This window comes from Solea senegalensis, linkage group LG13 (assembly GCF_019176455.1).
Source record: "Solea senegalensis isolate Sse05_10M linkage group LG13, IFAPA_SoseM_1, whole genome shotgun sequence".
NCBI classification, from domain to species: domain Eukaryota; kingdom Metazoa; phylum Chordata; class Actinopteri; order Pleuronectiformes; family Soleidae; genus Solea; species Solea senegalensis.
The window spans coordinates 17,857,685-17,870,905 of NC_058033.1; the positions used below are offsets into that span (position 1 = coordinate 17,857,685).

Genomic DNA, 13,221 nt, shown 5'->3' on the forward strand with positions numbered 1-13,221 from the left:
AGGCAAACCTTGTGTAAAAGTTTACACAGCTGCTCCGCCACTGCTGTGTAAACAAGAGGTGCATGAGATGCAGCGAATGAGTAACACATTTACTGTGGCCAAGGCAGAAAATAGTTTGCTGTAGTTTGAGTTGTGCTTGTCTTTTCAGTTAATTACTTATGTCAAGGCAAAGGTCAAAATCAAGAAAAATATAGGAATTTAATAATCGCTTGTAACAAATTTAGAAAATATTTTTACACCCCTTTCCTCTTTGTGTAGGAGTATGTTCTGTCTCACACAGAGATGCCTGGCAGTCTTCAGGCAGCAGAAGAGGCCATTAAGAAGCACGAGGATTTCCTCACTACCACAGAGGCCAGCGAGGATAAGATAACGGGTGTAGTGGAGACCGGACGGCGCCTCATTAATGACTCCAATGCAAATTCTGATAAGATCCAGGAAAAAGTGGACTCCATCCAAGAAAGGTTAGAGTGAAAGTTTAAGAAGGGAGAAGAAAATTTCAGTAATGTAAGTTTTCTTTATTTTTAGATGTTTGCCTCATGTTGTCCTTAATTTTCGTCAGGCATTTTAAGAATAAACAGGCTGCAAATGAACTATTGACAAAGCTGAAGGATAACCGTGAACTTCAGCACTTCCTCCAAGATGGGCAAGAGGTACAAACAATTTAAAAATGAAATGAGATTACTTATAGGATTTGCTTATGAATAAATATGCTTGAGTTCAAATAGGTTAATAATTATGTAATGATATGCTCTTTTCTGTAGCTCACACTTTGGATCAATGAGAAGATGCTGACAGCACAGGACATGTCTTATGATGAGGCCAGAAATCTTCACAGCAAGTGGCAGAAGCACCAGGCCTTCATGGCAGAGCTGGCCTCAAACAAAGACTGGCTAGACAAAATTGACAAAGTGAGACAATATGTGTGCTTTATTTAAGGGATCTTTGTTTTACACCAATATTTATGTAAATAAAAATGTATTGCTGTTATTTTTTCTCTAACAGGAGGGTCAGGCTCTGGTGGCTGAAAAGCCTGAGCTGAAACCGGTTGTCCAGCAGACTTTGGAAGACCTACAGCATCAGTGGGAGGAGCTGGAAAACACCACCCGCACCAAGGCCCAGTGTTTGTTTGACGCTAACAGGGCAGAGCTCTTCACACAAAGCTGCTCCTCTCTAGATGTCTGGCTGAAAAACTTAGAGGGCCAGCTGCAGAATGATGACTATGGCAAAGACTTGACCAGTGTCAACATCCTGCTGAAGAAGCATCAGGTAAACAGCCCTGTGCAATTGAATCATCATCTCTAATATTCTTTGCTGAGTACTGTTGCATAATAGAATTTCACAATACAAAACATAAAAATTATAGCTATTAAAGATATAGTTTAAATGTGGTTGTATGAGTCACTGACACATAATCTGCGTTGCCCTTTTTCAACTGGAAACAGACGTTTTGCAAACCACTCAAATAGTCATTTTGCGCCACACCACGCAGGAGTAGTTGATCCACTACTGCCGTCATCAGTGAGTTCACATGTATTATGTTGTGACTGTGTGGAGTCCTTTCACAGTGACAGTTGATCAACTGCTGTATCCTTGTGTGCTAAAAATGCACATTTTCTTAAAGGACTGTTGCAATGTATATATATATGTATATATATATTATGATATTACTATAATACAGTATGTCTTTCTCTTACAACCACACTTAAAAGAACTATCACTTTAAATGTCCTGAAAAACAAATCTGTGCCTAATTTTTCTGAACATCCTGAGTTGAGTGTGTTTATTGGAACTGGCCATACTTAACTGTACAGTCAAGTGTCATAAATATGTTTTGTATTTTTGGTGTCTGTTTAGATGATAGAGCACCAGATGGATGTCAGAGAGAAGGAGGTGCAGTCCCTGCAGTCTCAGGCTCTGGCCCTGTCCCAGGAGGACACTGGACTGGCTGAAGTAGATGGTCAACAACGGCGTGTCACTGACAACTTCTCCAGACTTAAGGAGCCTCTTGAAGTCCGGAGACAGCAACTTCTTGCCTCCAAAGAAGCACATCAGTTCAACAGAGATTTGGAGGATGAAATTGTAATTTGGATTACATGTCTTATTAATTAAATTATATACTGTGTGAAGTCTGTAATGTTTGGTTTTCTATCCTATGTTGCTTTGATCCCCGTGTTTTATTTATTCTGCATTTTTCTGTCAGCTGTGGGTGAAAGAGAGAATGCCCTTGGCGACCTCCACAGACCATGGAAAAGACCTGCCCACTGTTCAGTTGCTAATCAAGAAGAATCAGGTAAAATGAGGACAAATCTGTTTTTATAAGGCAAAATTGTGTGGTCTCACAAATCGGTATTGATCATTAATCCTGTATTTGATCCTATCCTATATGATTGATAATGACATTTTGCTGCGTTGTATAGTGTATCTGTGTACAGAATTGCTGTATTATAATATTGTTCACCTTCACAAATGGTTTTCCATTAAATCCTCTGGAGAATTCACAGTTAAAATAGTACATGCTACACCACTGTGTGTGGGGTAGCTCAGTGGTTCAGACCGGTAAAAAAGGGAACCAATTTCTAACAGGTCACAGGTTTTTTCCCAGGCAATCTAGAGGCAGGCTTAACACAATCATGACAGAGTTGTGATGTCCAGCAGCTTTTGTATGCATCCAACATGGTAGCCACCAGAGAGCAGCTGTCTTTTGATTTGACTGTTGCCATTTTAAGTGACTTGCTCCATAGAGCTCCCTCGGGCAAAAGTCGTTAGATGGCATTACTAGATAATAGCCATCGCTCCTAGAAAACAGCAAGCACATTTGTTGACATGTTTTCTGTTGCTCTGCATACGTCATCCAGATCATTGGTCTGGTTGGTTGTTGGTCTATCCAATTGCCTACAGAGACATTTTGATCTACGTCTGTTCGTCACACCTCTTTAAGGTGATGACTACACTGTTTCCAGACTCATACTCAATCTCAGATAAGATTGAGATGCAGTCTGATGTTAGCCAGGTTAAAGGCTCATAGGAATTATATCACAATTTGCACTTAACGTAAATTTCAATCATGAGTAGTAGAAGCTGTCGACCCATGAACACCCTCTTTGTGTCTGACCCAGACATTGCAGAAGGAGATCCAGGGCCACCAGCCCCGCATTGATGATATCCATAGACGAGGAAAGACTCAGAGCCAGGTAGATGGTGAGAGGCAGTCTGCCCTAGAAGAGCGTCTTTTTGAGCTGAAGGATCTTTGGGACCAATTGATTGCAGAGACGGACAAACGTCATGACCGACTAATAGAGGCCAATCGTGCCCAGCAGTTCTATGCTGATGCAGCGGAGGCAGAGGCCTGGATGGGTGAACAAGAGCTACACATGATGTCAGAGGAAAAGGCCAAGGTACAGCAAAAATAAGGCATCGATTTGCCACTTTTAACATTTTACAATCTCATGTTGTGAGAAAACATGATCACATCCTGCTCTTTCTTGCAGGATGAGCAGAGCGCACTAGTAATGGTCAAGAAGCATCAAATCCTGGAACAGGCACTTGAAGACTATGCCCAAACTATTCATCAGCTGGCCAACAGCAGCCGCCTCATGGTCACCAGTGAACACCCAGAGAGGTCAAGTAGCTGTGAATGTTGACACAGCTGTTACTTATTCCATCTCGGCAACAAAAGCTGATAAGTCTTTTTTTCTCTATAATGGAACAGTGAGAGAATCACCTTACGGCAAGCCCAAGTCGACAAGCTTTATGCAGGATTGAAGGACCTAGCGGAGGAGCGTCATGGGCGGCTACAGGAGAGATTGCGGCTGACTCAGCTCAAACGGGAGGTGGATGACCTGGAGCAGTGGATAGCTGAGAGGGAGGTGGTTGCTGGCTCCCATGAACTAGGACAGGACTATGAACATGTCACAGTGAGTGTTGTCTTTTTCAGCTCAATTAATTTATTCAGCTGAATGTATTATGTTGATCACATTTGGCCTGATTTCCGTTCTTCTGTAGATGCTCAGGGACAAGTTCAGAGAGTTTGCCCGTGACACCAGCACCATTGGCCAAGAGCGAGTAGATGGCGTGAATGTGCTGGCAGATGACTTGATCGAGTCTGGTCATCCTGAGAATGCCAGCGTGGCTGAGTGGAAGGACGGCTTGAACGAGGCCTGGGCAGATCTGTTGGAGCTGATTGATACTCGCACACAAATGCTGGCCGCCTCCTATGAGCTGCATCGCTTCCATCAAGATGCCATGGAGGTGCTTGGACGTGTTAAGGAAAAACAGGAGGCACTGCCAATTGACCTTGGCCGTGATCTGAACACTGTCCAACATCTACACAGGCAGCACAACACTTTTGAACATGACATCCAGGCACTTAGTGGACAGGTCAGCCATCTGTTGATGATTGGATCTCACATGAGTAAGAAGAGCAACGTGAATAGAATTGTGAATGATTCTTCTTCTTCATTGACCCCCCCAGGTGAACCAGATACAAGATGATGCAGCACGGCTGCAGAAGGCATACGCTGGAGAGAAAGCTGATGACATCAACAGGAGTGAACATGCTGTGAGTTCTGCCTGGGAGGGCCTGCTCCAGGCTGGTCAGGCTCGCAGGATCCTCCTGCTGGACACAGTTGAGAAGTTCCGCTTTTTTAACATGGTGCGAGACCTCATACTATGGATGGACGGTGTAAACCTGCAAATCGATGCACATGACAGTCCCAGGTGAATGTTATTTCACACTCATAAAGTTTCCTCTTATCAGTGTTACGTGTATATTTAAATGTCACCTCTCTTCCATCTGTTATCTCAGGGATGTATCCTCTGCAGGCCTTGTCATTGCTAATCATCAAGACATCAAGTCAGAGATAGAGACCAGGGCAGATAGTTTCACTGCCTGTATTGAGATGGGAAACACCCTCATCAACAATAATCACTATGCAGCTGATGAGGTATTGTTCCAACTTTTCTCTAATCACATTTATGTATACCAACAAGAAATTGCCTTGCGTGAAAAAGAACATCATGATCATGGATTCATACTTAATCCTTTTCTTTCAACTTTCCTGAATACTTGATTGATTCACAGATTTGTGAGAAACTGCTGCAGCTCCAGGAAAAAAGAGATAAGATCAACAAAAAGTGGAAAGACAAGATGGACCACTTACAAATTGGTATGAATGCTTCAGAAAACAAATGGTGCCATGATAAAAAAAATGTTTGCTACAGGCTAGAGAGGTTAATCAAGTTTGAAATCCTGTGATGCAAAGACACTACACATACTTACAGACAGACACAATTATTTTGCCAGGTGCACAAAATTGGGTGTCATTCCTGCTGACATGAATAGTAATTTTACTGAAAAAAAAAGGCTCCAATTAATTGAGCCTCACCTCCATCATGGCTATACTTATTATAAATACCATTATCATAAAATTCTCTGCTGAATCTTTTCATGGATGCTTCTTTGTGTTTTCAGTCATACTGCAGCTTACTCTCTTTGGTCGTACAATTTGCTGTGGTCTGTTTTCACATCAAACAAATAGCTTTGTGTTGAGGTGCAGGACTGTTGGCTTAATACTTGTTGTGTGAACTTGTTAGTTTTAACATCTTAATCTTTGTCCAATGTTTTTCTCTTCCCTTCTCCCTGCATCTCAGTGCTGGAGGTGCTGCAATTTGGACGAGATGCCTGTGTGGCAGAGTCCTGGTTGGTCGGGCAAGAACCTCTGGTGCGAGCAGCAGAGCTGGGCTCAAATGTCGATGAGGTAGAGAGCCTAATCAAGCGCCACGAGGCTTTTGAAAAACTTGCTGCAGCCTGGGAAGAACGCTTTGTCCTGCTGGAGAAACTCACTACAGTAAGGCCAGACATATCCTCCTAACATCAGTTCATCTGTTTGTGAATGTTTTTGGTTTTTTTGTGGCTTGGTAGAAGTGTTTAGATTGCATTACTGATTTCCTATTTTTCAGCTGGAGGAGCAAGAGATCCAGAGGAGACGAGAGGAAGAAGAAAGAGCCCGGCGACCCCCTACACCATCCCCTGCTGAAGAAGTGGTACAATCAGAGACAGAGAGTCAGCTACATAATTCTGCAGCCAGGTAAACTGAAGGGGACTTATGAGTAGAGCACAATCATTGTGGTCCATGTTATTTTTCTATTGACATGCTTCCCTCTCTCTCAAACACAGAACCAGTCTGGACCAGACCACATTGAATCAGTCGGTGTCAGTGAATGGAGTACACAGTGACAATGAAACATCTCAGGTGAGACATACTTTATTTATGCCGTCACAATACTAATAAGTTTTACACAATTTGTGCTCTGTTGCACTGATTATTGTTTCATGTTTTGTAGTGATTTTTCCATGCCGCATTGTTTTTCAAAAAATGAATGTTTAACACAAAGAAGGGACCAATGTTAAATGTTTTCATTTTAACATTTTAACAATGACATTTATAACGTACACATCCTATTTATACATACATAGCAAAAGAAATAATATATGGATTCAAAACTTTGCAGTAATTCTTATCTATATAAAAATGTCTTTTTCTAGAGTGGTCCCTTTCAGTATTAACATTTTATTGTTATATTCCTGACAAATTATCAAAACATGTCAACAGTTTCCGAATGCAATGAAAATATGTCATGTTTGCTTTGGGTTTTAACAACTTCCAAAGCTGTGTGTGTCATACATGATGTATAAAAGTGTGTTTCTGTTCTGTCTGTTGAAGTCCAATCAATGGTTTCTGTGCGTGTAAGGTCACATAATGAAATGGATATTATTTCATTAATGTATATTATCATGTATTACTGTGTGTAGTACAGCTGCACACGTCATGCTTGGTTTCTTTGGTCTCATATAGAACTATGCTTTGCTGCACTAGCCAGAAGATGCTAGAACTGTTCTGTTCTATGATGGTGTTGAACATAAATCTGAGAAATGTCCAAACCACTAGGTTATAGCACATGAAGAGAAACTGAAAAAGCCAGACAGGTTCTATGTGTATGCCTGTAAGGTTCTACAGAGAGAAGGGCATAGCATTTCTTGTAGCCATTTGGGTTAAAATGAGACATCCCCTCCTCGAATGATGCCCAAAAAGAGTCATCGCTTCAGTGATCCCTCAAGCAGATGCAAAGCCTGACCATGAGAACACTGTCACTGCAAACAACAAGCAGGAACGTTGCTCATTGGACAAAGGATGCTGAAGATGGAGCTGCTGGGCAGGAGGAAGAGAGGAAGACCACATGAGGACAGTTGGTGTAACAGAGGAGGACACAAGGGATAGGACAAGATAGAGGCAGATGATTCACTGTGGGGCCCCAGAGGGTGAAGCCGAATGAAGAACAAGAAGACTGGTGCAGGAAGTTAAAAAAGTGACAGTCAGAAAAGGTTTTCCAATGGCAAGACGTGGCAAACATTATTCCCATATTGTAGACTTAAGGAGACATAGATTCTAAGCCTTTGGCTAAAAAATATTGGTTAAAATCTGTCTTTCCTCGTGTCTTTGCTGTCTAAGGCTGTGTCAGTGCCTAATGTTTAGTACCTGCTACAGCCACACTTCAAAAAAGCTGAACTATCCCTTAAGGTTCTAGAGTTGAAAACTATGTACTAATTTTCCTCAATTTCTTATTGCGTCTTTACCCGCAGTCGTTGTCGTTATCAACGGGAAAGAAATCAGAACCTAGATCCCGTGTGTGTAAGCCAAAGCAGCAGGAGCGTGTGAGTACCAATCCATGGACACACTTGTAGCTTCCTCCTCGTCCGCTACATAGCCTTTGCTCAGTTCCTGGTCAACTGCAGTTCCCACGTTCTTTAATCACAAAACCATTGCACTCAGTTGCAGATGCAGTTCATTGCTTCAATTATTTATTCATGCAATACACAGTTTCATTTGTGAGCCTCATTTCTGTTAATGGCATGATGCAGATTCATCAAGAGATTGTCATCATGGATCAATGAGGTGTGCAGTCTGCAGGTGCATATGTGCTCATATTGACCAGGACAAGAGTCCATTTAAATGTGAGGCCCAGAATTATTAGTGTGGTGATATGGCTTATTTATATGTATCGTTGAGTCTTTACTTGTGTGTGTCTGTATACCGTTTCTGTGATGAGTGTAAAAGTCATTTTGATTCAGTCAGTTCAAGACTTTATTAAGGAACAATAACATAACCACGGGCATCTTATTAGCTAAAAAAGCTGCCTGCTACTTTGACAGTTAAGTGCTTAAAGACATTCTTTTCTCTGTGGAGTTTATCTGTATGATTCGTAATAAGTAAAACAATCTTTACAAATACGTCAAAGACAGGACTGGGCGATTTGATATAGATCAAATGGGTATTTCTGTAAGGCTGGGCAATTTGACTTATAAATAATATCGGTATATTTTTAGAATATATGCCGATATATCTTGTATATCAGCTAATCTTAGTGTAGTGTAACAGTGCATGTTTTCCAGATGTGTGGTTCCTTAAACTGTTGTGAGTGAGTGACTGTAGTAGTAAATATCAGTGTCCTGCTACTGTGATTATGTGAACCCTTTGAACACACATTAGCCATGTCTCATTCCAGAGTGTGGATCCTGTGAAGTGTGGATTCATCGTCAGGATGTTGTCAAAATGCTATATAAAAACTATTAACATGAGAACAGTGGAGCTATAATCATGATTAAATTAGATATAATTTTGAAGTAATTTCAGCTGATTCTTCATATTATTGAATTATTATTATTTGTTGGATTAACAAGAAGCGTTAAGAATCTTAACCAGGTTTATTTTACCTGGTCAAACCTGTGTTTGTTCTAATATTTCATGTCCAAAGTCATCTGTTGTGAATAATCAATAATTATAGAGTCGACTTACATATTGTTGTTAAACTATTGTTGTAGAAATAATGTTTTTATTGCTGTTCAATTCATAAACTGTAAATCATATTCCAGGTTAATAACATTTAATGAAAATTGTTTGTCTTGACCATGTTTATCTCTCAGTATGAGACGCATCGCATACATGAAATATTTACAATAATAATACAGTATTAACTTAATCACAAAACTAACTGGTACAACACAAATAATCACAAAATTCTACTACCATTTCTGTGCATGACCATAAAATATATTTTAAACATGTTTATTTTACATCAGATATGTGTAAATAAACCAGATTTTTGGGGATGTTTTGGCTGATTAGAGCTTAAAACAACAGTCGGACTTCGAGGGGCAGGAGAACTGTGAGTCACGACTTTGAACTGTAGAGGACAGTATTTAGCCTATTGGTGTACAGCCTGACAGATTTGATAGGAGAAGAATAGGGGAAACCTGTGCGTTGTTGTGGGCTAGATCGCCTCATTTCAACAGCGCATGACTTCCGTCTCTCCCTCCTTCACTTCACAGGATCCAGACCCTGAATTGAGACACAGCTACCATGCCGTTATCTTAGCTTTTCATAGGCTGCCATCAAAGCAAACGTCATCCTGGCTCCTCACGTGTGACTGTGAATGCCTGCTCTGCTGCTCCCTTCCTCCGTCCCCGTGTTTTCTACCTTTTTAACAACTCACACATACATTTCATCCCACAGGGCTCTGAGTCCGAGTCGGTGAACGGACCTGGTCGGGACAGTGGGCTGGCGTCTTCTCGTCTTGAGCCTTCTGCCACGTTACCGAACAGGGGTGGAGCAGAGTCCGACCCAGACACCATGGAGGGAATGCTCTGTCGAAAACAAGAGATGGAGTCCCACAGCAAAAAGGCAGCAAGCAGGTAACTTCATTTCACCATACTCACCAAGTGTAAATTATAAGGACCAGAAAAAAATGGCTTCACAGGAAGATCAAGTGATGGTGCCCAGTTACTTTATTGAATAAACAGTAAAAGATACGTGGGTATAGTCAACACTTTTAATATTGAAATTATTCAATTTTGCCATTTGCTTTGTAAATTCTTGACACTGGTCTACTCTTTTGTCGCCCTCTTGTCCAACTAGTGCGACGCTCGTTTTTCCAGGCTCCTCCCCTTTTTATAAATACAGGAGCTGTCACTTCGTCGTCATTCTCGTTCAACCACTCAAAGTGCGGTGTGGGCAGGGGCGTATCAAGCTTGCGGGGGATTGATGTGGGTCGTCGGGGGGGGGGGATAATCACCAACAAATTGAGAATCTTAATGGCTGCATGTTTTTATTTGAATTCATTTATACAAACTCATCAACTTTGCCAACCCAATAACTTTGGCTTCACATATGTTTTCAGATTTTTTGAGCAAACAATAAAAAAGAATGACAGAAGGGTACAAAAGATAAGATACAAGATATAAAAAGCTTCCCTTTTAAATGAGTGATACTAGAAAAGTATAAAAACACACTCAGTATAAAATAATAAACACATTTACAAACTAACAGGAAATAAAAACAGATTAAAAAATTTTTACATGAGTAATAAAATAAAAACTGTATCTGTGAAAATGAATGCCTAATTGGGTTTGAACAATTTTCTCAATTTTTTCACGTAGATATTTAACACAGCTTCTTGATATGATAATTAAATAATATCTTATACTTTATTATCAATATTGATAAATTCAGGCTTCCATATGTCCAAAACTGACAGTAATGGAAAATAAGTCAAAACTCTATAGTGTGTGAACTATGAACCTAGCTAGTTCCTGCCTCCGCAGCACGAGCTGAACGATAAATCTCACACACCAAGAAAGGCGGGACTTAAGGCAGAACAGCCAATCATCAGCCAGTCACACTCAAAGCCGGTGTCATGTCTGAGGCAACAACAGGAGAGGGACCATGGATGTATTATAAGAACTGGATAGAGCACCGCCCCTTTGGCTCAGTTCATTCCTATGGAGTTGCTCACCCAGCGAATATGCCAAAAATGTTTCTGACTTCCGTGTTTATTTCCGGGGTGTGCGGCCCATAGAGCATGCGCAGTAGTGTTACTCCCATAATGCCTTTCGACTATGTGAAGCCGTCCGCGTTCTCGACTTGCTCGGCGCGTCCATAAACAGCGAAAGGCATGATGGGAGTACGCTACTGATGTGCGCGAGCGGATTTCATGAATATTGGTTGCACATTTGCTTCGGCCTTTAAACCATGGATTTGTAAATGAATGTCAAAACCAACGATAGTGAATAGTAGATAGATAGATAGATAGATAGATAGATAGATAGATAGATAGAAGGATACTTTATTCATCTCACAGAGAAAAAGTAAAGTAGTACAGTAAGCTGAAAAGTATAGTGACGTCATTACAAGTTAAAATGATCAATTTCATTTTTGTATAGGTGGTTTACATATGAAGCTAACTTATCGTTATAATTACAATTGATGGTAAATTTAAAGTAAAAAAATATAATAATAGGCCAGAAAACCTGCAGACTCATGATCAAATGATTAGGAACAATAACACATTATTAAAAGTAGTTTTATAACTCCAGATTCTTTCACTCAACATCTTTATCTTCAACTCTAACTCATGTGTTCATCACATTTATCAGTAACTTTATGAACCGATAGTGACGATAAATAAAAGCCCCATCATCTCTCAGTGAAACTCTGTCGCTGATGTTTTATTAATGAATAAAATATTTGGCTAGTGAGGAAAAACCTTCAGTCAGAATGTAAGATATATACAAAAAAGAAAGTATTACAGATTAGATAACAAATGTAGAAAATATTAATATACTTGCATGCTGCTCCTAATGCCATTGCTTTGCTCCCATAGGTCCTGGCAGAACGTGTACTGTGTGCTAAGAAAAGGAAGTCTTGGCTTCTATAAGGACAACAAAAGTGCCAGCAATGGTGTTCCATATCATGGTGAGGTTCCCATCAGCCTGGGAGAAGCTGTGTGTGAAGTAGCTCATGACTATAAGAAGAGGAAACACGTCTTCAAGCTCAGGTGATTTTGACTTTTTATCCACACACACACACACACACACACACAGTGTTTTGGGAGCCCTGAAATGCTACTTCAAAAAAAAACTGGTCCAAGAGTGTGAAAATCTTAAAATATCACCCGTATGATTTCATGTAGACAACAATATGCTACTTTGGGGAAACAATGTCATAGCAGCACTACAGCGCCGTGTACAGGCCGGCCATTTGTAGTTCAGCATTTAAGGTTATTTTGCGGGTTTCGTGTGAACGAAGACATTTCATGAAACAGTGCAGTCTTTATGGAAATGGACAAAGATAAATGAATGAATGATAAAAGAGACAATGACAAAAGAATGGGATGTGTTGCAGATTACAGGTTATCTCTGACTAATACTTCACCTCTTCTGCTGTGTCTGCAGGCTAGGAGATGGAAAAGAATATTTGTTCCAAGCAAAGGATGAGGTGAGAAGATCATTTCTTAAAAAATGACTCCGAATAAGTTTTGCGTAAAAACTCCAGTTACCTTGAAGAGCCTCTGCCTGAAGTCTAATGATGTGTGTGGTCTGTCTAAAGGTGGAGATGAGCTCCTGGATACGCTCCATCATCAGTTCCATTCCAGCAGGAGCAGGTGACTCTCCTGGAGCTCCACGAGCTCTCAGCCATGCCATGACCTTGCCTCCAATCTCCCCCAGCTCAGGTGAACCTGGAGGCGTCACCATGCGAAATAAAGAGGGCAAAGACAAGGATCGGGAGAAGAGGTTCAGCTTCTTTGGCAAGAAGAAATAGAATCTTCTTTTTTCAATCCATTTTCAAGACAGAGGCAGGCAGAAAGAAAAGTAAAAACAGATCAAACAAACACACTGTTTTCAGAGGAAGCCCCAAGAAATGAGACAAGATCTGCTGGATGTGGCAGACAGAACAGAGTGCTTTCTTCCTTTTGCTCTCTACGACTTATTGTCATTTAAATTTTTGTCTTCCCATGTGACATTTAGCTGCACCCAATAAAGAAAGTCCTCATCCACAGCAGGAGAGTAAGATGTTGTATGAGCAGAAAGCGTGTTAATGCTGCTGCGTCAGGAATGAAACACTGGATTGGATGGATGGTGGCTTTCTATTGTTTTTGTGCTCTCTCTATGGGAAGGATCACATCAGTCTATTTTTCTGTTCTTGGTGTTGATGTTATTAAACTGACCAATATTAATGATATTATTCTAATTATTATTTATCTTTTTGTTATTTCTGCTTTGAGAAAATTCATTTGACAGTAGATAATCCTCTTGTGGAAAAAATAAAATTAGCTAAGTGGAGAATGTTGGGCTTTGTCCTTGTATGTTTTTTTAGGAATGATTTATTT

The 13,221-nt window shown here is 40.5% G+C and overlaps 1 protein-coding gene across 4 annotated transcripts in view; it reads left to right on the forward strand.

Moving 5' to 3' along the window:
• LOC122779892 (spectrin beta chain, non-erythrocytic 1) overlaps positions 1–13,181 on the forward strand; it is a 57,831-nt gene extending 44,650 nt beyond the window's left edge. For 2 of the 4 annotated variants that reach the window (XM_044042555.1, XM_044042556.1), the window contains 21 exons: positions 259–461; positions 560–650; positions 762–908; positions 1,003–1,266; positions 1,855–2,079; positions 2,201–2,290; positions 3,117–3,395; positions 3,489–3,619; positions 3,710–3,914; positions 4,003–4,377; positions 4,472–4,716; positions 4,805–4,943; positions 5,081–5,165; positions 5,650–5,846; positions 5,959–6,086; positions 6,176–6,251; positions 7,640–7,711; positions 9,570–9,748; positions 11,716–11,889; positions 12,287–12,329; positions 12,441–13,181. In XM_044042555.1, coding sequence (XP_043898490.1) covers positions 259–461; positions 560–650; positions 762–908; positions 1,003–1,266; positions 1,855–2,079; positions 2,201–2,290; positions 3,117–3,395; positions 3,489–3,619; positions 3,710–3,914; positions 4,003–4,377; positions 4,472–4,716; positions 4,805–4,943; positions 5,081–5,165; positions 5,650–5,846; positions 5,959–6,086; positions 6,176–6,251; positions 7,640–7,711; positions 9,570–9,748; positions 11,716–11,889; positions 12,287–12,329; positions 12,441–12,653 — 3,561 coding nt within the window. In that variant the 3' untranslated portion in view covers positions 12,654–13,181. The remainder of the gene's footprint in view (positions 1–258; positions 462–559; positions 651–761; positions 909–1,002; positions 1,267–1,854; positions 2,080–2,200; positions 2,291–3,116; positions 3,396–3,488; positions 3,620–3,709; positions 3,915–4,002; positions 4,378–4,471; positions 4,717–4,804; positions 4,944–5,080; positions 5,166–5,649; positions 5,847–5,958; positions 6,087–6,175; positions 6,252–7,639; positions 7,712–9,569; positions 9,749–11,715; positions 11,890–12,286; positions 12,330–12,440) is intronic. The other 2 variants (XM_044042557.1, XM_044042558.1) reach the window with 1 other exon arrangement.
• The last annotated feature ends 40 nt before the right edge of the window (positions 13,182–13,221 follow it).